Here is a 25,907-nt window from a genome sequence, read left to right on the forward strand (position 1 = left end):
ATACCTTTCACCTCTCAGGATCATTAGCAATGAACAGGACTGCTGTTTATTTTAGAACAGATGTAACTAAAACACACAACCTTTATTACTTGAAAGCTGGGATTGGGATGATTTGAGCTCTTGTAAAAGAAATGGCTGGAGGAGAAGGGAGTTAAGTCTCGTTATCGCTGTTTAGTAGACCAGAGAACTGTAAACGAAGTGTGAGAGAACATATACTAACTTGTTAAATTATGGATACTCCATTATGGGGAATCCCAAACTCAAGATCTGGTTTGGGATGACTTTTATATCTCTGGTGCTAGCTTTGCAGAATCCAAACCAGTAACTCACAGTAGACTTTTCAGCAGGAGATCTTGTTAGTAACATGTGCCTTTCCTAAGGCACCAGTATTGCTCCAAGAGGCATCCCCGAACAGAGAAGATTTCAATTCAGTTTTTAAAAGATCAACACATATTATATATACATGTTATATATTGGCCTGGAGATAAGTGAACACCTGAGCTGCAGGGTTACTACATTTGTTTAAAGTTGAACTTTTCGAACATGTGGCAGCCAAGTTTTTCCAGGAAAAAAATGTGGGCAAATGAGCAACAATATGGACGAATTAAAACTACATGATAACTGGGCTGACAAAGTCTACCACTCGGTTATATAACAAATCTATAACATTATCAGCAGGTGATTGGAAAGTCTTTACCTCAGATATAATCTATGCTCAGTCCTGCATATCTTGGAAAATGCTGGCAGATGAATTGTGCATATGCTGTTTGCTGAAATAACAAAAACAAGAGACTCCATGAAGCAAGACAGTTCTGGTAATCCAATTTAGTGATAACATTGAAGGCTTTTCCCTGGACTCCTGCTGATCACATCAATCTGTTCTTAATTAGCAGTGAGGTCCCTACTGGTTATACTGAACATCCCCAAAAGGCATCTAAACCCAACTAAAGATGTCCCTTTTTAAGCCTCACAAATAAAGATGACCTGTCAGAATGTAACCTCTCCATCAGGTTTGGAGAACGTTCTGCGGGATCTTAAATATTTTAAATGTGAGGGTGAAGCATGTAAATCAATTCACTCAATTCCTCGATCTCTGCAGTAAAATCATGAGGGGACATTACACAAGGCATCGCACTATATTATCCCTGCAAAGAAATCATGGGTAGAAAGATGATTCACACAGGGATTGTCTTCTGCTTGTGTCTGCCCCAGTGGATACCAGTAGAGAGATCCTGGGGGCATTTGTATAGGGCATTGCTGTCTCCATGTTGAATACCTGCAGGGACACCCTAAGGGGCATTAACAATCAAAGTGTCCTGATTTTCAGAGATGCTGAACACCACAACTTCTGTTGAAGTTCACCACCTCTGAAAATCAGGCCCTTTTTTGATTGTCTGTGCGTTATCTTTGCAGTGGTGAGGAGGAGGAGGATTTATTTACACATTGTTTCTGCATGTCTGTGCATTCAGTAAAAACACGTTTTGGAGCATGAGCTTTCGTGGGTGAATACCCACTTCGTCGGATGCATGACGAAGTGAGTATTCGTCATGCATCCAACGAAGTGGGTATTCACCCACGAAAGCTCATGCTCCAAAACGTCTGTTAGTCCATAAGGTGCCACAGGACTCTTTGCTGCTTTTACAGATCCAGACTAACACAGCTACCCCTCTGATACTGTGCATTCAGTGAAACCCTCAACTCTGACTAAAAGAAACGAAGTGGGAGAGCAGCCTGTAGAAGATGATTCCTTTAACTCACTGACAGGCATACTGTCTCCACCACATATCCATTTGTCACAAGTATAGTCATTATATTAACAATGATGTAATCTGGGTCTTTTTTAAACTTTACATTAAAGGATTAACAAAGCTTGTTTAGGCTAGTTAGAAGAGCCAGGAACTCCACTAATCAGATGTTTTACCAAAACTGAGAGAATAGTCATTGATGTCATGGTCAGAGAATAGTCATTTTTGCTAGTAGGCTTTGTAATGGGAGAATAGATTTTATGAGTATCCCATCCTGATGCAAGTCTTTTGGGAACCTCTCTGTATATCTGATAAAAATAACTTAGTGCAATATGAGTATTAACCAGACTGGCTGAATGCAGACAGTGTGTAGCTTTTATAGCCTTAGTTCTTCTCTTACTCTCCCTAGTCTCTGAAAGTCCTCTCTGGAGAGAGAGCTTGATCTGTCCCTGAAGTTGAAATTTGAGTTCAAAATCTTGCCAGGTAAAGGTGTCCTCCGGGCACTGGGCATCCTTCACAAATGTTAAAGAAAGCTATGTGTGGTCATGATCCAGTATAAATGTATTTAATGTAACATTTTATACAAACTGTGCCCTAACATGTAGTATAGAGTTAAATACAGTGTGTATATAGAGTTAAATCAGTGGTTTTTAAATTGACCCGTGATGTTCAGTGATCTAACATCTGTCAGTCTTCAGGTAGTGGTAGTTCTGGCTATTTGCTCCCCTGTGTAGGACTCCTGTAGAGTTTCTAAAGTATTTCACCACTAAGTTCCATATTACATCTCTACACTCTGTGCATCTGCTCCATATCAGTCTTTGTTAAGGGTTAATTTAACTGTGATAAAATCTGTAGATAGACACCAGAATTTCGAGTGTTAGTGAACACAAAAGGTGAGCAGAAGCAAACTATACAATGACCTGGAGAGTTTAAAGCAGGGAGAAATCCCATACTAATAAATGTGAAATCCTACATCAGGAGAGAGGAAATAAGTAACACATTTAAAAGAGGTGTCACCAAACAGCTACATCCATCATATTTTCTCTTTAATACTTTCCCATTATATGTAACCAACTGGTGTAATTTCAGTGGGAGAGATGTGGGACCTAAGTAGGGTGTTCAAAAAAGACACATTCCTACAGAGAATATGCCATCTAAAAAAGTAAAGTACAGTATGAAAAGATTTTAGAACCACTGGGTTAACTAAAACAAAAGAACAGACACACAGAAATTAAGAGATATAGGCAAGGAAGAAAAGAGAGATTTTCAGATGAGATTTGAACTGAGGGGGAGAATTGTTGAGGAAGATGGATACTGGATGGCTGTTCCAGATGTTGAGATGCAGAAGACATGGTTCTTGTAACAGAAGTGGTGAGATTGTGTGAAGGGGCAGAGCAGGGGCTAGAGTTGAATAAGTGGAGGGAGTAGGAAGGGAAGTAGTGACAAAGAAGCAGATTCATGGAGGCTTTTACAAACAGAGGACAAGATGAGTTAGTGCTGCCAGTATAGCTCATCATAGCAATGGAGGAAATATTATTTTAAATCAAGCGACAAACCCAATGCCCTTTCAGAAGTCATACTTCAGAGACTAACAGCTGCGAGTCCGTGGAGGCCTGTTGAAGGCTTTGACACCCCTGTCATGTGAAAAAGGATACCATAATTGAGACTTAATTTTTTTGATGGAGAGGATCTTATTTGATATTAATTATTATATAAGAATGTCTCTGTTGGTTTTCTCTTTTTGTCTTAAGTGATTGGTGGTGCACAGAGAAGGAATCTCTTACCTGAGGAAGCCTGTGGTATATCAGGTAAAACATCTGGGACAACTGAGAAACCTAGCATAGTCAGTTTCTAACACAGAAGTGCTGTTTTATATCCATTTTCAGTCTTAGCTTTGAGTGGCACATGCACACAGCAGTTACCTTCCCAAGGAAACATAAAGCAAAAACTTCCGTCTAAGGCGCAGCTCTTACGTGTGCACGTTCTGAAAGCTAACCCTGCAGTTTCCCGCCTGAGGCATTCCCAATGCCACAGATGTCTGCTTCACTCATTCCCTTCCCACAGGATATAGTGGTTAGACCACTGTGTTCGCAGATTTTTTACAGTGGCGTAAGAATGCTTGCCATGGGGTCTGAGCAGAGGTACACCACAACCCCATAAGGTGAGAAAGGAAGTGACTGTGTAGTAGCCCATTGACATAGCAGTTAAGACTGCAGGATGCTGGAGATGGGAGGGGGGAAAGTTACTCACATGTTTCCCCCTTGTATAGTAAGCTGTTTTTCCTCATAAACACTTCCACCTATGTAAAGCTATGTTCTAGAAATTTCCATCCTGCGTATTCTATAGCTGTAGGAGAGGAGGTCAGTACAGTTATTCCAGGTGCTCAGCAGACTCCTAATTAGAAGTCCCCAATTAGCTTTCAGAAGTCCATAGAAGTGTTTAGTTTCCATGCCCAATAGGCAGAGGCTTATAAAAATACTCCTTATTCTTCAGCCCTATGCATGGAGTTGGGAATGGATTTTATCATTCATTATTAACCAAATGACTTTGCTTTGACTGACTTCTTTAACAAAGAACTTTCATACTTGAAAAAAAAATCATTTCAAATGGTATCCTACCAGTAAATAGACTTTTGTTATTTCTATCTTGATTTTTTTGCTAAATTTCAAAGATATGTGTATTCCAACTCTTTAATGGCTGTCATCTAGAACTTCCAGAGAAATCATAATGCTGAATTTGTAACATCTTCATGCTAAGCCTTGGATATCAGAACAAGGTTAAAGCTTAACAGCAGAAGTAGCAGAAAGTGAAGTTAGGCTGTCAGGGAGAGAATATTTTTTGAAAACTTAAAAAAACAAAAATAGAAATACAGAAAATGACTGACTGGGTGAACTGTTTTATATGTTACTTTCATCACAGGGGTGTTGCAAGAGTTAATTTGGGTTGGGATTTTCAAAGAAGCCTAAGGGAGTTAAGCCCCTAAATCAAATTGAAATGGAATGAGGATCTAACTCTTTTAGGTTCCTTTAAAAACCCAGCCTTACAGTCTGTAAAATTCTCTAAACACAGTAAGTGCTGTATAATTGCTAAATTCTAGTAGTATATTTCCTATTGGATCATTGTGAAAGCCACTTGAAACCAAATCAGTAATGTGTATAATGTCTTCAGTCCCACTTCACAAGTTTTGTGAATGAGAGGCTTCTTTTTCCAATGTTTATCTCTGTATAGCCTTCTGTTCCTATGATGTCTCTAAGACAGTTTTTACAAGTGTTAGCGTGCATTGAAACTTGTCAACCATGCAATGCTTCTCAAAGTCATTGCTTTAATTTTGTGCAGCCAATGAGTGCTGCTGTACGGAAATTCATGTTAAGTATATATCAGTTCCCATAATGCATTCTTTCACACATGCTTCCTAGTTCATGTAAGTTAACTGAGAGAGAGTTGTATTTATTTTATGACTTATCAACAATCAAGATCAGATATTTCAAGTGTAATTGATGAGATTCTGATCTGTGCATCTACTTAAAAGGAAATCATTTTTAAAATGATTTAGTCTTAAATATAATAAAAACAGTAACCACAGAGAAAGCTGCCATCTTGACAACTAACTAATTAGTTATTTGTAAAGTGCTATGAAAGTGCAAATAGTATTAATATTGACTGATGAAGAGTGGGACTGGTAATTCAGATCTTGTTTGCCTTAATGGAGAAAACCTTCTGTAAAGTTAAGTTGTTGGTTTTTCAAGTGCAATTTAGTGGTAACCACTGTTAAATTAACCCAAAATCTAAAATTTAGAACTTGTCTACAACAACTTTGAAAGCCCCTGCTATTCAACATGCAGTCAAATGAAATCTGAATTCTCTATCCTAAGAAGGATCATTAAAGTGGCAGCGTCTACTGAGAAACTATTCAGTTATGGAGAGATTGAATCACTAACAGATATTTCTCCAAACAGCTTTGAACATTCATTTAATGTATATTATTATTTAGTAAATCTTTAGCTATGTAATGTATAAAGACATACATAAAACTGTTGTTTATCTTCTCTAATGTAGGATTCTCAAACTTTTTCATACTTTGAGGACCACCTTGTAATAGAGCATTAGTCTCAGGGACACCTCCCCTTGCATTTGCTTGTTGGGTTAGTAATATTAGGTTAGTATTTAATGTATTTTTAACTGTCTCTTAAAGCAGGTCAGCAGCTGGAAACAAAGAGAGCAGGCACCATGTGATATGCCAACTCTCCTCAGACTACCAGCAAGTGTTCCATGGATCTCAGTTTGAGAACCATTGACTAAATAAATCCCATACAAAACATGTTTACTTTTTCACTATTGCCTCAGCCTTACCTTAAGTTCAGTTCAGGAAAGAGGAACATAGGAATTATCAAACTGGACCAGACAGGATATGTCTGCTCCAGTATCGTGTCTCTGGCAGTGGCTAGTACTTGGTCAAGGATATTTTATCCTGTCTAATCTGACTGTGGGTGGTGGTATTATTGATATACATAATATAACATTTTTTATTTTACTAAACCCTGGAGCTCCATATCATGTTGCCATGAGTTCCATATGTGATTTATGCTTTGTGTAAAATATATAAAAAGTAATTCTTTTGATCGGTTTTAAAATTTGTTTCCTTTTAATTTCATTGGACATACCTTGTTCTTGTATTATGAAATAGTAACTAGGAGTTCCCAACTGACTTCATGCAATTGCTATTTGATATATCTCTATTATGTAACCTCTAATTCATCTTCCTCCCAAAGTAATTATTTCTCATCTTTATAAACTCTGACATGACAAACTCTCTCTCAATTTTTCTTACCTTTCTTTGGATTTTTTCCATTTCTGCTATGTCCTTTTTGAAAACTGAATTTGAGTATTCAAATGGAGAGTGTACTTTTTCTGGCACGTAGGTTTATATTATGCCATTTATAATATCTTCAGTATTGATTTGTATCCCCTTATTAATATGGCTTCATAGTTTTCTTTTTGACCAACACTTCGCATTTAACAGATGTTTTCACTGAGCTGTCCACATTGATGCCTTTTTCCTTAAGCAGTTTAATCAAGAACTTAATTCCCCTGTACACACATGCACAATGCAATCGTTACTAGGTGCAGCTCAGAGGATGAGAGAGTTAATTACAAAGCTAATTTAGCTGCACAGTGAAGTGAAGTGGCCTGTATGTGCTAGCTAATTTTTACTTTTGCTTTGTGGCTACACTTAATCTATAGTATGTTGTGTATTTTGTACAAGTATTGTGTACTTTGAATATCAATGATTTTCATGGGCTTTGTCTGGCATGCACAGAGTAGTCCACAGTGTTATAAAATGCATTTCCTTGGCTATTGCCCTCTGCCTTATAGCACTTTCAATTTACTCAGTTGAAAGTAAATGTATTTCTCATTCTTTTTCCCTCATAGACTCAGAATCGCATGAAGTTAATGGCAGATAACTATGAGGATGACCACCTCAAATCCTCATCCCATTCCAACCAAACCAACCACAAACCCTCTCCAGACCAGGTAATATTTCTCTCCTTTTCTCTTTTAAAATGACTTTTAACTACCGGGCCTGATTATTTTTGAGTCATATGTAGCTTTTCCCAATGTGCATGAAGTATCTGGAACAAAAACAACATTCCAGAGTGAACTTAGAAGATAGAAATGGTTGCAGCTGTTTTGCTGGCTTTCTTGAAGACCCTTGCAAGATGTACAAATGCTCCCAACTACTGAGTTGTCTTTAGTGGGGTGAAGAGGGGACAAAGGAATGTTAATGTCTTGACTATCCCATGAAACATAAGGTTCAGATTTCAGTAATACAAGCAGGGCCGGCTCCAGATTTCAGTAATACAAGCAGGGCGGCAAGCACGCGCGTGGGGCAGCCCTTTCCCGGGGGGGCGGCAGGCTGGGCCAGCGGACCTGCTGCAGTCATGCCTGCGGGAGGTCCACCGGAGCCCCGGGACGACCAGACCTGTCGCAGGCATGACTGCGGAGGGGGCGCTCGTCCTGCGGCTCCAGTGGACCTCCCGCAGGCATGACTGCGGACGGTTCGCTGGTCCCGCAGCTCGGCTGGACCTCCCGCAGGCATGCCTGCGGCAGCTCAAGCGGAGCCGCCGGACCTGCGAACCGTCCGCAGCTGCGGGAGGTCCAGCCGAGTGACCAGCGGACCCTCCGCAGTCATGCCTGCGGGAGGTCCGCTGCTCCCGCGCCTCCGGGGCGCCTCCCGCGCATGACTGCTTGGGGCAGCCAAAAAGGTAGAGCCGCCCCTGAATACAAGTCACTTGTTCTGGAGTGCTTGGAGTGGCTTCACCATTCTTGCTGTAACTCGTGAGAATAATCACCTCTAATAAGAAGGGTCCTGAACTATTTCTCTCTGTGAATAGCAGGAAATCTTGGTCAGGATCAGCTTATTGGCCTCTGGATTGCGTGTGGGCAATTACTTGCAATTCCCAGAAGGAAATCCTAACTTGTATGCCAGATGAGCACAAGTTGTTTCTTCTGAAGCTCAGTGGGCCATGAACTGAAAGAAGATCAATTTACCATTTCTAAGACATAGTAGAGCCTCATGTGTCATTTACTAAGATCAGCCATGTATTTGATGTCCATCCCTTGGGTAACACAGGGACTGCCAACCTAATTACAAATTTCACATTGAAACCTCACGTGTTCCAGGTTAATTAAAACATTCAAAAACTGTAATTGCTCCCTAGACTGAGAGATGGGAATACCTTACCTTTCTCAATCCTCTGGCTGACCTGTAAGTAGCACTGATGGGTTCTGAATGGAGCTGGATCTCATCCTGGTCTGCTGAAGAATGGGTCATTGTAACATGGCAGTTCTGAGGGGAATGAAAGTAGAAAATGGAGGAGCCTAAACACATACACACACCCTCAAAAATCCCATATTTCAAAACTTCCTTTCATATCTACACCAGACTCTCTCTGAAAATAATATTATGAAAAAGTGTTGAAGACATAGTGTTCATTGCTCTTGAGGGGATAAAAGTGATGCAAACAGAGGAATGAGTATAAAATTTTCTTACTACTTAACCACCTTCCTGGGGTTGTAAATGAAGAACATCATGAATGAGTGGCTTCAGGCCTCCAGGACATTCTTTGCAGGTGTCAGACCTATTTTCTTTGAGAGAAGGATTATCAATCTTGAAGATTAAAACAGTGGTCTCCAAATCTCAATTTCCTGGGGAGTAGAAGAGTATCTGCTATTTTACACACTGAAATGTTGTAGTGAAATAAGGGCATTTTCCAAATGTGTATATGGCACCTGACTGAAAATGAAGGCTTTGGTAGCATGAAAGGGTTAAGAACCAAAAGAGTTTCATGTATGATCTCGCAGTGAGGGACAGGTTACATTTTCAGTTTATGTAAACAAATTCTGACTAATTGAGCAAAGTTTAAAAGAGAATGAAGAAAGCTATTTCCAATGGTTCGAGTTATTGGAAAGCAGCAGTTCAGAGGACACAGGGAGTTGGAGGCCACTTTTTTCTACTAGTAGTACTTTATAATTATGTCTGTGCTTTAAATACTAACCAACTCTTTATTTCATTCCCATGCTGCTCTGGGGCTTTTTCCCCTTGTCATCTCTCAACCAATAGGATGAGGAGGAGGGTATTTGGGCATAGCCAATCAGATGCTCTTAGTTCAGCCATTTTGTTCAGAACGGTGAGAATCAGCTTTCCTTACCAGTAGAAAAGTTTCCCACGGTCACTCTTGCATCTTGCTTCTGTGTGATTCATGAAATCCGGGTGTGTTTCCTTTCCCTTTCTCACGTGGTCTATGCATGTGGATGTTTCCTACTTATTTGTTGTGTTTTTTATTTCTTCTGTGTGTTAAGAATCAAGTTATTGTTTAATTATATTATGGGGAGATCTTTCCAGGGCATGTAATTGAGTTTATATGTGTATATGCAAAGCAACACCATGATTCATGTGAAAGAGAGCAGGAAATGTGTCCTCTACAATTTACCATTAACCTCACGGTGGAAAATGTTTCCAGTCAGACCCTTTTTGTTTTTTCACAAAGCAATTTGCACTGTAACCAAACCTTTTTTAAATCCTGGTCAGTAATGAATGAGCTCAGAGGTAATATTTCTACCTGGAGATTACATATTTTGAGCATGTTGAGCTCTGCTGCTGAGAACAGTGCCAGATAGATGACCCGAAGCACCAAGTTGCCCCAAATATGTACTAACTCAGAGGAGGCGGCTATTAATAATAACTACTCAGAATAGGGGACTCTTAGAAAATTAATAGAAAAAATAAGACTCTCCAATTTCTCTCTACATTCCCCTGATTTATTGCCACATTACATATGTGTCATTGCACACATCAAGTCAATCAGCTGGAAAATTTATTCCACCTGTGACAGTCAAACTTTAATTTCATGCCTTGGGATTTGAACTGAGGAAATCCCTTTTATGGAAAAAAAATTGATAATGTGATTAATTCACACTCCTTGGTGATCTCACACTCCTTTTGAGTCACTTCTCTTGCAATGCTTGTGTGTCAGTGTCTGGTGTTAAGTGTGTAAAGCAATTAGGATGTGTGTAAAGCTCTTGCTGAAGAATGCCATTAAGGATGGAGAGATGAGGTAAGTTGATGGCGAAAAGGAAGAAAGCACTTTGAAGGTAGGAGTCATTCGAACTGATGTTCATTCCAAATTAAAAAGATGGTGTAGCAGATACTGATCAAAAAGATCTTTCCATTGACCATCCTGTGTACTGAGAAAGGAAGAAAGCTTAGGAAAATGAGTGTGCTGAATTTCTTTACCATTTTCACAGACTAGAAGTTTGCCAAATTAAGGCAGATGTGGGTTGCCTGTCTGTTAAGCTCATACATTTTCTTCAGCTTCCATGCCACAGCAGAGAAGCAAAGAAGAAACACTGCATATTCTGAGGATAATGTGGTAGCTAGAGGCCTCTCCTCCCATATATCCCAACAGAGAAGACTGTCAAGCACAAGCCCTTCATATATACCCCAGCAGGTGTGAGAGTAATAAGTGCCTCCCAAGCCAGTGGTCCCTAGTGTGATAACATTTTTAGCAGAGTGTTCCATGTATACTAGAAGGGGAGAGTGTGCCACCCACTTCTTATATGCTAGAAAGAGAAGGTTTGTTTGCCACAGAGTCTATTTTTTATTTTTGCAGTTGTAAAATTTAGTTAATTTAGTCAAGTTCATTAATGCAAGAGATTGATAGCATAGGAAGCCAGCTTTGTTTTTTTCAAGAAATTGTTCTAGCCAAGGGCATCTATACACTTCTGCTCAGTACTGAAGAAAAAGGGCTTTTATACATGGTGCATTAGTGTGCTCTAGAGGGGCATAAATTCTAGTGCGCACTTGTGTGTTGTGGCACTCCGTGGCCTGTGTGGACCCTCCTGGCTTACACTAAGAATTCTACAGTGCATGTTGATGTAGCCCCATTTCAAATTGTACTACGTTAATGCTCAGTAAGGAACTTGTAATGCTCGCCAGCCAAGTCCACATAACACGCTAGTACACACTAGAATTTATGTCCCTGTAGTGCAGACAAACACACACTAGAGGCCACCAAAACATTTACTACATGTAACTAAATGTTTATAGTGTAACGTCTGAACCTGACCCACATTACTGGTAATGTTTAATTATACTTAACTCAGTGCATGACAGCAGTATTGTAGACACACTCTCTTGAAACATAGCACTGCCTCTCCAAGTATGTACTATACATACAGCTGCACTGTGTGCTCAGAGACTGCAAATCTAACAGAACTGTGATACACCGTGACAATCTTCTCTGTAGCCTCACTGCCTTACCTTCTGGATTCTTTCCACCCTATCCTTTCATTCCCCATAGGTGCTCTGATTCATCTATTTTGGATACCCTTTTCTTTCATTCGTTCTTAGAGTATGCTCATTTTGTTTGAGCATCAACTCTGGCCCTTTATCCTTCTCAAGTGTTAAATTCTGCTAGCCATTGGAAATGGGAGTGCCAGAGTTGGTTTATTACTGCTCATTGTTACCAATAACAGTATGGTTTTATGTATGGTAACATAAGAGTGTCTGAGCGACTGGCTGAAGTAGGACTGAGTGGACTTGTAGGCTGTAAAGTTTTACATTGTTTTATTTTTAATGCAGTTATTTTTCTTTACATAATTCTACATTTGTAAGTTAAACTTTCATGATAGAGATTGCACTACAGCACTTGTATGAGGTGAATTGAAAAATAATATTTTTTTGTTTTTTTACAGTGCAAATATTTGTAATAAAAAATAAATATAAAGTGAGCACTGTACACTTTGCATTCTGTGTTGTAATTGAAATCAATCTATTTTAAAATGTAGAAAACATCCAAAAATATTTAAGTAAATGGTATTCTATTATTGTTTAACAGTGCGATTAATCTCAATTCATTTTTTTAATCACACAGTTAATCATGATTAATTCTTTTAATCGCTTGACAGCCCTAGTTTTATTGTTTTAAAACATAACATTTCAGAGTTCAGGTGGTGTTGAAACCTCATTCCTACTTGATTCCCAGAGTTGTGTTGGACTTTCATTTGAATCAATCTGTTAATTTATCTTTTTTTTTTTAAGACCTCACTCCTCTCCAGGAGATAAGAAATTCCTTGGATGTTTCAAGGGCCTTGTTATCCTACCTTGATGTAAAGCTCTTCAGACTTTCTTCTCATCGTTTTATTGCCCTCTCTGGTGCTTCTAAGGGTCAAACCATCTCCTCTCAGAGAAGTTCAAAATAGATTATGTAGTGTATATCAACGTGCGTTCATATGGTCCTCCAAATAGTCAAGCTCACTCCACTAGAGCATAAGATATGTCCTCTGCTTGCTTCAGGAACATTCCTGTATGCAAAAATTGCAAGGCAGCTATGTGGAATAATCATCTTACTTTTCTTAAATACAATGTTTTTGACCTGATTGCAAGATCAGATACCAAATTTGGTAGGTCAGTGTTATAACATTTTTCAGTTAGTGACAGTCAGGGCTCCTCAGTCCCACTTTCCAGATGGGTCACTGCTTATCAGTCACCTAGAGTGGGGATCCCCATGGACACATACTTGAAGAAGAGAACAGTTATTTACCTTATAGCAACTGTGGTTCTTCAAGATGCTGTCATCCAGGTGGATTCCGAAACCCATCTTCCATTCCCACTTTTTGTTGTCCTTATCTGGGATTCAAAATTAGTGGGAGAACTGAGGGATGGCTTAATCTGGTCTGTCCTCTATACCTTTGGCAGGGGGGCACAAGAGACATTGCTATTCCAAAGGTTCTAATCTTGCACACATAGGATACATGTACACCTACGGTGGGATCCATACAGATGACAACATCCTGACAAACTATGGTTACTATAATGTAAGTAACTGTTCTTTCCAAGCCCTGCCTGCCTACTGGATTAATACTGCACCTTCTCTGCTATAACTCCATTGGCTCTGTTGAAAGCTTGTCCTTCCTAGTGACTTGAGTACTGTGGTGTAGGTACCAGTGCCATAGCAGTGAAGCAAATATTTACTACTGTCCCAGTTCTTAGTAAGCAATTTCTGAACCTGATAATTTTGTCTTGTGTTTTATTATTTACCATTCTGCTTAGAAGTCATCTCCATCCCACCTTCTGTCTTAGTTCATTGCCCACTTTAGCATATAGTCCTTCAGCCTGACATGTCACGTCTCTCATTCTTCTGGGCTTTCCTATTCCAGACTAACATACATTCCAGCCCTTGGAATGCCCTCTGCCCATTATCCTTCTCTCTAATTCATACATTTATTTCATTAACTTGTTTTTTACTCCGTGCTAATTTGCTATCCTCTTGTCTTTTATGTCTTATCAACAAGCACAAAATAACTGATCTTTTTTGATGCATCATTCCTCTTCTTCCTGATTTTGGGATGATGAGACTAAGATTTCCAGATGGAATTTTGTAATCTGTAAATCTGGGATGAATTAAATGATCACGATTGAAGTGTAGCTCGATTGAATCATCTTCCTACTACCTTCACATATCAAAGAAAAGCACAGATAGAGCAATATTTTCTAAAACATTCAGAACAGATGGCTCATTCTGATAGAGATTTGGGCTTTTCAGCAAATCACTTCATTCATTTAAACCAAAGGCGATTGTTCCTGGAGTTCCATGACTGTCTTGTTTCTTCTCTGTCTTACAGTTGACAAGTTCTTCTGCTAGTGGTTTGGCTTCTGTACCAGCTGTGCATTGTGAACCCAAACATCGTGGTTTCCTTCAGGCTTCTGCCATAACTGTTGTGGCTTATGGTACTGTGTTGAAGTCGCTGGTCATTTTCCTACTGTTTCACCATCCAGAGCTCTTGTAGTTCTTGTCCGTCTGTTGGAGAACAGACATGCAAGCTTAGAAGTTTCTGTGAACAGTGAGCTAATAGTTGTGACCATTAAAAAGAATGGACTTAGATTCAGGTACCCATCTTACATCCATGAGATAGATACACGTATGGGAATAGCTGAAGAAAGGCAGGATGCATTGCTTCCAATACTATTAGGATATAAATTGGGAGAAGAGGAAATGACACAGAAAATGGGACTAGCAATATGGGGAGCATTAATAAGAGATGAAGTCATTTCCAATAGTAACTGTGAAAATAGGTTTGTGAGGGGAGTTACTAAAATAAGAGCTGATAAGGGCATGTAGCCAGTCTAGAAGCTGTACTTTCCTGGCTGGTAAAGACTGTAATTACTGAGAGATGCACCAGGATTCAGTTCCAGCTCACAGTAGCCTGGCCCAGGCAATCAGACCACATCCCTCTGCTTAATATAACACAGGGATGAGCCATGTTACTGCACTTGGGATATCCATTTGACTGCATAGCATGCAACCAAAGATGAGTCCAAGAGACAAGGGAGTCAGATATACAGTGGATTTCATGTGACATTGCTTGAAAAGGTTCATGAGGCAGGTGAAGTGCTAGAAGAGCACTGTGCACACAGACTATCAGCGGGAGGAGAGACAGATTCATCTCACCAATGGGCAGGAGAGTCGTAATTCCTCTGAACAGGAAAAGCACAGACTGTGTTCCCTGGCAGTTACTTAGGGAAGGGTTTCTATTTCTGATCAATACTATAACAGACTATAAGGGACAAAAAAATACAGAAACTGTGATAAGAGCCAGGTCCGGCTCTAGGCACCAGCAAAGTAAGCACATGCTTGGGGCGGCACATTTCCACGGGCGGCATTCCCGCTGACATCTTCAAAAATTCCAACATCAAGCTCCAGCTCTCCTCGGGCAACAAAGTGTCAACCAACTGCCTGGATGTGGCCGGCAGTGGCCCTCCGGGCTACTGCTACAAAGTCTGCCTGAACCCGGAGTCCACCAAGAGCGACTTCATGTTCCTAAAACCCTACAGCCCGAGTCCCCCAAGGAACAACGAGAAAGCCACCGAGAACTTGCCAGGGACGGGAAGGAAGCCCCGAGCTGCCAATAACACCGTCAGTGCCGCCAGCCAGGTAACCCTGTGCTGCAGTACTGCCAGTGGGGCTCAGGGAGATGCACCGGGAGAGAGTGCCATGAAATACCCCTTCAAGAGTTAGCCCGGCTTTCCCCCTTCTTCTCTCCCTCCCCCGCCCCCTTGGAAACGAATTTGAGCTGGGAGAAAGCCTGTCATTCAGGCACAACTTTTTAAAGACAATTACCCGACCCTTTGATCAAGTAGCAGTGTCGGAATTAGCACCCGTCAGACAGCAGGAAATTCTCCAGCGTGCTCCTTACCCATTTCAGTTAATGATTTGGGGAACGTCAGGCTCATTTTAAATTAGCGAAAGTAGCAGAAAGCGCTCAGAAGCAGCAGCCCAGCTCCTAGTAAGACTGAAATACTGAGCGTGCTCAGGAAAGCCAAGGGCTGTCTCCAGAGATAACTGTCCCCTTTTGAGGGCTCTCGCTCAGCCTCCGATCGCGGCTGCACAACCCCGTAGCCTTCCTTCAAGAGACCGAGACGTGACACCGGGGCAGCAAAGCAAGCAGTGATTTAAGCCTCTTGAAATGTCACTCTCTGTTCTGTATTTCCCCTCCGCACATATTACAGGCGGCACAAGTTACTCAGGTGCTCTCGTGGCCCATGGGGCTTTTCAGTTTCTTTGTCTCGATAAGAAATTCAGGCAGATATACCCGGCTCAAGCAGATTCAGATGCAGTCATTGCCCAATGCTGCATCAGTACCGCACCCAGTCAAAAAACCAAAACAACAACAACAAAAAACATTGCAAAATGCAACCATGTGTAAAAGCCCCCCAAAAAAGATGGGGGAGCCAAAAAATTTTTTGCTTGGGGCAGCAAAAAACCTAGAGCCTGCCCTGATAAGAGCGCGCACATCTACAGATCCCCAGAGTGTGTGCAATGCAATTGTTATATTTGCAAGCAAAGGCTGTATCTGCTACTGCACCTTATTATTCCTTGTAATGGGAAGGAGGAATAGATGAAATACCAGAACAGTAAGGACAATTGATGTTTAACATGGACTGAGAGGTGTAGTCTCTGGCTACTCACTGTTACATATTAGAGAATCAGATGCTGGAAAGTGTGTGTGATGGAAAGCACAGACACCAACTGACTCTCCTATTTCTTTCTTATCCCCCTTTTCAAAGTCCTTCTTCATCATGCAGAAAGGATCCCACCAACATAAAATCTAATGAAGTGTGTAGAATCAGAACTTTTCACTTGCCCCCAGGTTACACCCAGAAAAATTATGTGGGGAAGCAAGTATTTAAATCTGTGGTTTCACCACACAATCTGCAAACACAGTTTTCTCAGAGTGGCTGTCTTACCATTTTCATTAGCCAGGGGGAACACTTTCCCTCTTCTATGCCAATACGGTCACACACTAAATACCTCACAAGTATATCTATCCCCAACCGGTGGTTTGTTATGTGGTTTTTTGTTAGTTGTATTTAGTGTTGAAAAGTAGCCTTTTTAACTTGAAAACTGTCACAACTTAAAGGAACTAACAAAATGACATTTCCCAGACCAAGTAGTTCCTGACACATTGAATTGCAGTGTGGAGCTACAGCATCACTGAAATCATGTGGTTAGCCACCCCCATTCCTCTCTCTCTCTCAGTCCTGTTTTGTTCCAGAACCATTTTGCAGAGCTGCCAGACTCCAAGACTTTTTGAGAAGAGAAAAAACAATAGACAAAAAGAAACATGTTTGAAGTTGCCATGTTCTGATCTCATCTTGCCCTTAAGTCACTAACTTTTCTGCTTTTCCTCAGTTAAGAACGAGACAGACAATTAACAGTATGGAGCATTACAGAAAAGGGAGACCCGGACCACTTGTATTGCGTGCACTGTGATACTAGCCATTTGGGGGAGGGTGTTCACTGTCAATGTTAGTGCTCATGAAAGTGACAAGTTGACAGTACAGTTAAATTCAGGCAGGGCTGGCTGTGTGCAAACAGCACCTCCAGCTCTGCCAAAGCACCTCAGTCCTGAATTATAGTACTCCCTGCTCTTCTAGTAATAACCCCCCCCCACACACACAGAATTCTGTCAGTGTGCCTCAGTTCTGACCTATAGAAGTCCCTTCTGCTCCAAACTTGGTTCCCCATTTAACTCAGGCAGTACTCCTCAATTTTCCCCTGTTGTTCAGATCCCCACAGCCTATTGTAAGTGGAGACTGCCAGTGGGGTTAAACAAGTAATAGATTTGTTATGTGGATAAATGTCTGAAAAGCTAGGGGTTTCTAAAACACATTAAAAATCCTTAGGGAAACTCGTTGCAAGTCTTTTTGATTCATCTTCTTCATGGATTTTACTCTCTAAACAGGGAGAGTTGATGGAGAACGCAACCTTCTTTTGTGTTTTCCCTGTTTTTCCCCCCAGAGTCTGGATTTTTCCCAAGGTGAAGGGAGTGAGCTCTGGAAAATGTTAATCTGTGGGATTTGTTCATGGTGTATAAAAATTTCAGAAAGAATGTTTTATAAATATGATTTCCTGATTGACTCTGGCAGAAATGATACTGAGAAAGGCAGCTCTGCCAAAGCAGCCAAGATCCTTTCCAACTCCTCACATGGTTTTTTGTTCATTTGTTTTGGTTTGGTTTTGTGAGGAGTGTGTGATGGAGGGTAGATTTGAACCCATTTTTCTTATAAAAAAACAAATCTACAGGAAAGTGAACCTGCCCCCGAGCTTCAGTAATGCAGTCTCTCTGAAGAAACCAAGTGTCTCAGTGCAGCAGCAGCTGAACTTAGGTCAGGCAGTGTGTTTTTGAGAGCTTTCTTCTGTTTCCATTTAAAATAATGAAGGGAAGACATTAGTGATAAATTGCTATGATTTGGGGAAAGCTTTGCACTTCCTGAGCCAAATTCATGCCTTGTATAACTCCACTGAATTTTGTGGTGACACCATGGCTGGATTTGAACCCTTGCAGTGATTGCTGAACAAACTGAAATCCTCTGACCAAGGAGCAGGATTAATTCAGGCGCTCATGCAAATATTTCCAGATGATATCATTTTGTTTTCTTGCTTTTTCTCGGCTCTTTCAACTGGAGAAAGAAAAACATTCTGGCTTGCATTTCAACAAATATCCAAGATCTCTCTTTCTGATAATATTAATATCAAATCACAGATGCATTTGTTTTCTCTGGGATTGCAGCCACCAGCTAAACTCTCCACCCGTCCCTACCTCCCACCTGCACTCTTTTTTAGGTCCTTTTCCTTCTTACATGCTCTTTAACAAGTAGTTATGATTGCCAGATGCCTCAAATTTATAAAAGCAGCAAAGAATCCTGTGGCACCTTATAGACTAACAGACGTTTTGGAGCATGAGCTTTCGTGGGTGAATACCCACTTCGTCGGATGTAAGATTTATAGACACTCACGGCCTCGTCCCTGTCTGCTAGTGTTCAGTGGTAGGTTTCAAAAGTACACTTGCTGTGCAGCATATTTGCATCCATTTGAAGCAAGGTTTGAACATCAGAGTGGCTGAAAATAATTTCCCATCCCTGCATACCTCTGTCAGAAATGGCTGATAGGTGGGGAAAGGCTGTCCACAGGAGGCTAGCCTCAGCTTGGTTGCATTTCAGTCATGCACTGTGTCAGATCTCTTCATTATTTTGGAACTCCTTTTAAGGATTATATCCTTACAGGCTACCAAAAGAAACCATCAGGTGGGGATCAGTCCACAACTCTGTAGTCCCGGATAGCAAACTGTATATAGAGTGTGTCGTGAATGGTTTCACTCCTTAGAAAGCTCCTGTTCCCTCCATTCGTTTTCCTGTTTCTGCTCCACTAGGCTAAAAGATCAATTATATTTCTGATCTCACTTAATTTTATTTTGACCTCCAGAATATCTCCCAATTTCACTATCTTTCCTTTGTTTCATCTTTTTCTGTCCTTTCAGTACTTTGTGTTCCTTATTATAATGATTTTGTGTTTGAGTTAAACAGGACATGGGGAAGGGGACTCAGCCAAAGTGACAGAAAAGAAGCTATAGACTGTCCTCCATCCCACTATACTATCAGTTCAGTGAATTATTTGATTGTGAAACTGAAGGCTCATTATCTGCTTTGTTCCTTCACGGGTATTACAATGTTATCCACAATAAGTATGCACACACTCTTGATAGCAGGACTGCCATGCTGATGAAGGGTTACCCAAAGCTGTCCTCCCAATGCCAAGCATGAATATAGCAGAGTGTGCTGACTTTGCAATGCCAATGTGATTCTGTTCATTTTTTCTGTTTCCTCCTCCCATACACACAGAGTCATATACACACAGTTGCACAAAAAAGCATTACAGCATCTGATCAGCATGTCAGGGTCTGACAAGTGTGAGCGCAGTTACACCTACCTTAAAATATTTCTCATTCTCTACCCATTTATAGACAGTTACCATCACACTTGGCTTTCACACATCCTCCTACATATTTTTGCATATTTATATTTGACGTCTCTCAGATAAACATTTGGACACCACAGTCTCCATATTTGAGGTGTATTGGTTTCTCCCAGTAAAAGAAATAAGCAAACATTTGGATAGGTCTGTCCAACCACATTCAGTACAAATATCATGTCTTGTCTTATCCATGCTTCATGACTATCAAGTCTAAGACAAGCTTTTACCAAAATAAAGCTATTAAATACTGTCACTATCATATAGGTTAACCGTGATATAGCAATAGCAACTCCACAGTTAAGGTAGCAGCAGCTATTTCATTCTAAGCCCTATTTTCACTCCTTTATATCTTTTGCAAAACTACATTTAGATTTAAATTTGTCTTGCTCACTCTGTCCAAAGTTAAAACTTTCTGGAAACTTTCTGGACAAGTTATTTTTGAGTTGAGTTTGTTTTGAAAGGCATTCCCACATTTCTTTGTCAGTTGATAACTTTAAAATGGTTTGCTCTTATTTCAGATTTGTCAAGCATTTAATGTCTCCACTTTAACATTGTAGTGCATTTTTGTGGTAGGTAGAATACGTTTTCAACCTTAACTGTGCATTAATAGTGTTTTGAGCTTGAGGATAGTGTGTGTGTGTGTGTGTGTGTGTGTGTGTGTGTGTGTGTGTGTGTGTGTGTGTGTGTGTGTGTGTGTAAGAATTGTTAAACAGACTCTATTCTGTGCTCTGATGGAAGTGGTCTAATTGTATCATGACAGTTATTGAAGATTGGTTGTTTTGGAAAATATTTCCATGCCTCTAGGGAAGACAGTTCATCCAGTGTTTCCCTGGAAAGCTCTACAGCTGAATGCAGAAATGTGACCTGGTTTATGAATCCAGTGCTGCTCTGCATTTCCACTTAGCAAGTGCTCTTGCACCCTCTTGAGATAAGGTAGTGGCAGCTCTGCTGTGTGGGAAGCACAGTGCCTTTTGCTAAGTGGCCAGCTCAAATTAGATATGGGAGGAACGCAGAGATAAAGGCATTTCCTACTTGACTGGCAGGATTTAATGAGTCCCAAGGGACAGAAATGATCACTCCGTGAACAGCTCTGGGAGCTCTGTTAGTTAAGAACTTTCACATGCCTCATATGGCTAATCTCCACTAAGGGAGGGACACCTCTTCCCAAGGTAAGCAGATGAGGGGGACAGTCAGAAATGTGCTCTGGTTTGCAAGGGATCTTGTCCCTGAGTAACCAAGTTCAGTTTCCATACTAAAATCCTGATCAGTCAGATAGTCCTGCTACTTCCTTATCACACAGGGCTGTACTGAATAAGAATAGTTAGATTGGTCTGTGACACTGGCTTGTCAGCTTGAAATCCACACATCGCATGCATGCCTAATAGAATCTGTTATCTGAAAGAAAATATAAGGTGGTTAGAAAGTTTATTGATTAGCCACCTAATCATTAGACATTAGCTTGTTCATGTCCATATTTCTGTAAGTCATTATTTTACAGAAAATGATGTCTCCATTATACCTCAACCTGTAGATGAACAGAAGAGCAACAAAGATAGGGAACACATCAAGAGAATAAGAGGCCTCAAGTCTGCCATTTTAGGAAATGCAATTAATCTCAGAAGTGGGTTTTTAGTAGGAAATAGTATGGAAGGTCTAAACTAGAAGAAATTGGGGGAATGGAATGCTACTATGTCAGGTGTTCACTAAATAGACAAATCTGATGGATGTGTAATGGACTGAAATTCAGTTGTATTTGGACATGGAAGTGAAACCTGAAGAATTGTGTTGCTACTGGAATATACCTTCCCACTGCTCTGTACAAAGGTGGATCAATCCTGTCCTGTTGTGACTTGCAGTGTTGACATATCACACCTATCAATTATATATACATATGTATGCCTTTAGTGACTGGTAACCCCAAACTGACAGATGGGGGTTCACACAGAACCTTATGTGCCCCATTCTATAGTTTGGTTAATGTTGTGTCATCTGTGTGCAAGAAGCAAATGCATAAACGTGAGGTAAATATTCATCATTTTAGCTTTCCTGCCTTCTGGCCTGTCAAGTCATCCTCAAAAGATTTCCTAGTCTCTAGTCTTCTTGTCCAGCCTCCCTCACCTGCATCTTTCTACTTCTCAGCTTGTCATCTGGCCAGGGTTTCTCCCAGATTATTTCCTATGAGGTGTTAAGATGCTGTTGACCCTAACCTTCTGCTGTAGGTTCCTGGGTGCTGCTGTGTCCTCATCAGAAGGATTTTGACACCCATTAACTACTTAGCTGTTGCTCTCAGCTCCTCTCACTCCACAGAACTTAATCCATTCAGTGTTGGAAACAAAAGAAGTGAGCCAGAACAGCTTGTTAGAGGGGGTAGGATTCAATGTCTTTGTTGAAAGTAATACCAGCACCCTGTTTCTGTTGACTCAGAGATTATCACGCTTCTCCTTCATTAGCAGGGTCAGAGGTGTCCCATTGAAGAGACACCATGAGCCTGCTGACAAGCAACAGGTGCAGCCTCTGCCTTGTCTAAATGGGAACATTTTGACAGTTGCCAGCATTCTGGCGAGTCTTTGCAACTCTCACAGCTGGTGCATGTCAGCAGATACAGATTCAGCACCTCATTTCTTTGAGAGGAGGTGCATAGCCTGGCCCTTCCACGTCCTCAATTTTTGATTGGCCACATTCCACAGAGCCATAATTCTGCTTGTTTAAATTTTAAACATACCTTTTTAAAAACCTAGAACAGTTTAAACCAGTATTCTAGTGTGAGACTGCATTTATTCATCTGGTCTCCATTTCTTGGTAAACAGTGACTCTTAAGAGAAGAGACTGGATGATCCAAAGGACTGGAAGTAAGAACGTAGATTAGATTTAGATTAGATAAAATAAAATAGTGCTTGTTAGAGCTCTTCATTTTTAGGCCATCACATTAAGTTTTGCTCAGGTAGTGACTGAATGTCATCACCATCTCAAGATTGTTTGGTGGTCTATGTATTTGACATGGTGTGTAAGTGAAGTTTCTAATGTAGAGGTGTCTGTATTTCAGAAACTTAACTTTTCAGTTCATGCTAATTGGCATCATTAGAAGAGATCCCTTCAGAAAAAGGTCGATGCATGTGTGTAAAGCAACGTGGGAGGAATTTGTTCTGCCTTTGCCTTTGCTGTGGACAGACAACCTGTCCTGTGGCTAATACCAGACTTCATTTTCCAGGTCTATCAATCTGGCACCTTTCACCAACACAAAATTCACTTCAAAAAATTAAAGCAGGGAATTGTGATAACTGGAGTGGTGTTGTGCAATAAACACACTAAATCTATATAGTTAATACTGTTTCAGTTCTCAGCTTACATTGTCTCTACTTTTCATACTAACAAGCCAGCCAGCATCACCATGCCCTCAATGCTCCATTTCTTCCTGCTTTAGTCCAGTGTAATAGATTTTACAGGACAGAAGGGTTTGGGGATTTCATTCAGTGTTCTTACAGCTTTAAAAATATTATGGGACGTTGAGATTCATAACTTAGGGATTGGTCTTTGACTTCTTAGTGGCTTGGGTCTCAGGCCGACCCTGACTATTCCTGTTTTCTTATCTCAGATAATTCAGCCCCTTTTAGAACTTGACCAGAATCGCAGCAAATTGAAGTTGTACATTGGACACCTGACAGCCCTCTGCCATGACCGTGACCCCCTGATTTTGCGTGGATTCACCCCACCTGCTTCCTACCACCTGGATGATGACCGGGCAGCTTGGGAGAAAGAGCTGCAGAAGATGACCCAAGAACAGGTAAGCCTTATACAGGTCCATCAGTAGTAGAACCTTTGAAGTGTTTATTCAGACCTTGCTGATGTGACAGAGATGCTGTGAAGGGAATCCATGAGAGGTGAATGCAGCTAGAAAAGGCTCATTCTTCAGTTGATTGTGGGAGGGTTACTTTTTAGAACAATAGCCATTTAATCTTTATTAGGTATTGTACCTGTTTTACAGTATTTGCTCCAACTGAGGGCATGTTGCATTCACTGTTGGGCAATATGCTCAGTAGGAACCATTCTGAATCTGTTCACCTGTATGTTACCTAAACTTTAATTCTGTAGGATGGAACACTATGAAAAGTCACTACCCTTCACTTTCACCGATTAATAGATTTTAACCATTTTTTTAATAATATAACCTAATCACATTAATCTTAAATATTGTGTAGTCGGTAGCATACTTACATTGGAAAGTACAGAACAAATTTGTTCTTAGGAACCAGCATATTATCTCAAATATATATACAGTGGTTAATGAAGGTATGTCTGATGATTAAGGCTACGTTTTAGTCATGGGTATTTTTAGTAAAGGTCATGGACAGGCCGCGGGCAATAAACAAAAAGTCATGGCCCATGACTTGTCCGTGACTTTTACTAAAAATACCTGTGACTAAATCTTACCTGCTGGGAGGGGCGGGCTCCTGACGAGTGCTGCTGGAGGGAAGGGGGCAGCGTGGGGTGACACTTCTGCTGTGGGGGCCAGCCCAGGGCCCTGCTGGTGCTGGGTGAGGGCAGCCCATGGTCCCACTGCCGCTCTGGGCGGGGAGCAGCCTGGGGCACCCCTGTCGCTGGTCTGGGCAGGGGGCGGCCCATGGCACCAATGCTGTGGGCATGGGGGCGGCCCCACCATGGCCACTGTTGTGGCGGGGGTGACCTGGGACCCACTGCCGCTGGTCCCAGACCACTGCTCTAGGGCAGCACTGGGGACCAGCTGCCTGGGGCTGCCAGAGCAGCAGCCAGTGCGACTGGCCCCGGGGCTTCCCCAGCTGCTGGGGTGGTCTTGGGGTCAGCCACACCAGCGCTGCAAAATTCATGGAGGTCACAGAAGCCGTGACCTTACTGATGATCTCATTGCAGTATGTGAATGTGTGGGCCTGCCAGGCGATATTAATGCTGGGCTCTGACTTGTTGACCTTTAGGCACGAAGACCAAGAGTATTAAAAATTGATGCCTTCAGTTAGGTTCCTAAATTCATAATTAAGCATCTAAAATGGGCTGCTGCATGCTCAGCAGTTTTGAAAATCAGGACTCTTGCTTAAGAGCCAAAATATTCAGGAGCCTAACTTTAGACACCTGTTTTTAAAATATTGACCTGATGCCTTATGTTCATGTCTGAGATTATGTGTTGTTAAGACTCCGTAGTGGTCCATGAACTTCCATATTTATATTTCTTTCTCCCATCTCCAGACAATTTCTTACTGGACGATTCAATATTCATTTAATCAGAGAATGTGAACTTGTGTTTTGAATTTTCTTTACTTAGTGAGTTGCGAGAATGAAAGTGAATGGAGGGATGAGGCTTGGGGTTGAAATTAAGCCATTATGTTGGAGCTTCCGGCATCTCATGGTCCCTTCTTAGCGTTAATGTTTACACAAAGCTCTCTTTATCCAAGACCATCGAATTCTGCTTACTCAGACAGCTGGAGTAGATTATGTGTATAGCCAGGAGAAAGAATGTACTCTGACATTTATGCTATACATTCTTGTAGCGAACACACACCATGGGACAGATATGTGCAAACAGACATATGTTGTATAGTGATTCACAGCCTTTCTAGCTACCACTATATTGAAGTTAATTTTCAATATGTTTAGCTACAGGTATATCACATCTCTATAATGTCATGTCTATGAAATACACAGAGAGTGTTATGCAAGTAAATATGACCTCACATTAAAGGGCTCTAATGACATTGTGAGACCTATATAGGCAAGCTGCAGAACAGAGGATCCCATTTTGCGTGGTATTTTGTCAAAGCCTGTATCATAATAGAATAGAAAAGGCATGTAATGCTGACAGGGTTAAAACCTTTCTATCTTGCCCAATATATGCAAAATTAAACTTACTATTAAGCATATATACATCTACCTGATTTATCCTTCGATACATGAGTGTACATGTTCACACACTTGGAGTGGGATTTTTAAAAGTACTCATCTAACTCCACTCATTGACTCCAATTGGACGAGCGTTAAGCCATTGTTGAGCACTTTGAAAAATCCTACCCAGAATAGAGATACAAATCTGCCTGTTATTCTGTACAGTAGAAATTAAAGCTGAGCTGGCACTTCCATTCTAAAGCCCTATTTTCAAATATATCTAACTTTCTCATTAATTATATTTTGGACTGTAATTTCTTGTGCTTAATCTCAATTTAGAAGTGAGTATTTTTTGGAAAGTTTATTGGAAGTTCATTGAGGCATTTGTCAAACAAGCAAAAATGTTTTTGGCCAGTGAAGACGTGTATCAGATGCTTTTTTA

General features: G+C 40.9%; 1 protein-coding gene across 5 annotated transcripts in view; it reads left to right on the forward strand.

The window, feature by feature from the left end:
* ERC1 (ELKS/RAB6-interacting/CAST family member 1) overlaps positions 1 to 25,907 on the forward strand; it is a 578,436-nt gene that overhangs the window by 517,779 nt on the left and 34,750 nt on the right. For all 5 annotated transcript variants that reach the window (XM_044991188.1, XM_044991177.1, XM_044991167.1 and 2 more), the window contains 2 exons: positions 7,176 to 7,277; positions 23,211 to 23,399. In XM_044991188.1, the coding sequence (XP_044847123.1) occupies positions 7,176 to 7,277; positions 23,211 to 23,399 (291 nt within the window). The remainder of the gene's footprint in view (positions 1 to 7,175; positions 7,278 to 23,210; positions 23,400 to 25,907) is intronic.

This window comes from Mauremys mutica, chromosome 1 (genome assembly GCF_020497125.1).
Source record: "Mauremys mutica isolate MM-2020 ecotype Southern chromosome 1, ASM2049712v1, whole genome shotgun sequence".
NCBI classification, from domain to species: Eukaryota; Metazoa; Chordata; order Testudines; family Geoemydidae; genus Mauremys; species Mauremys mutica.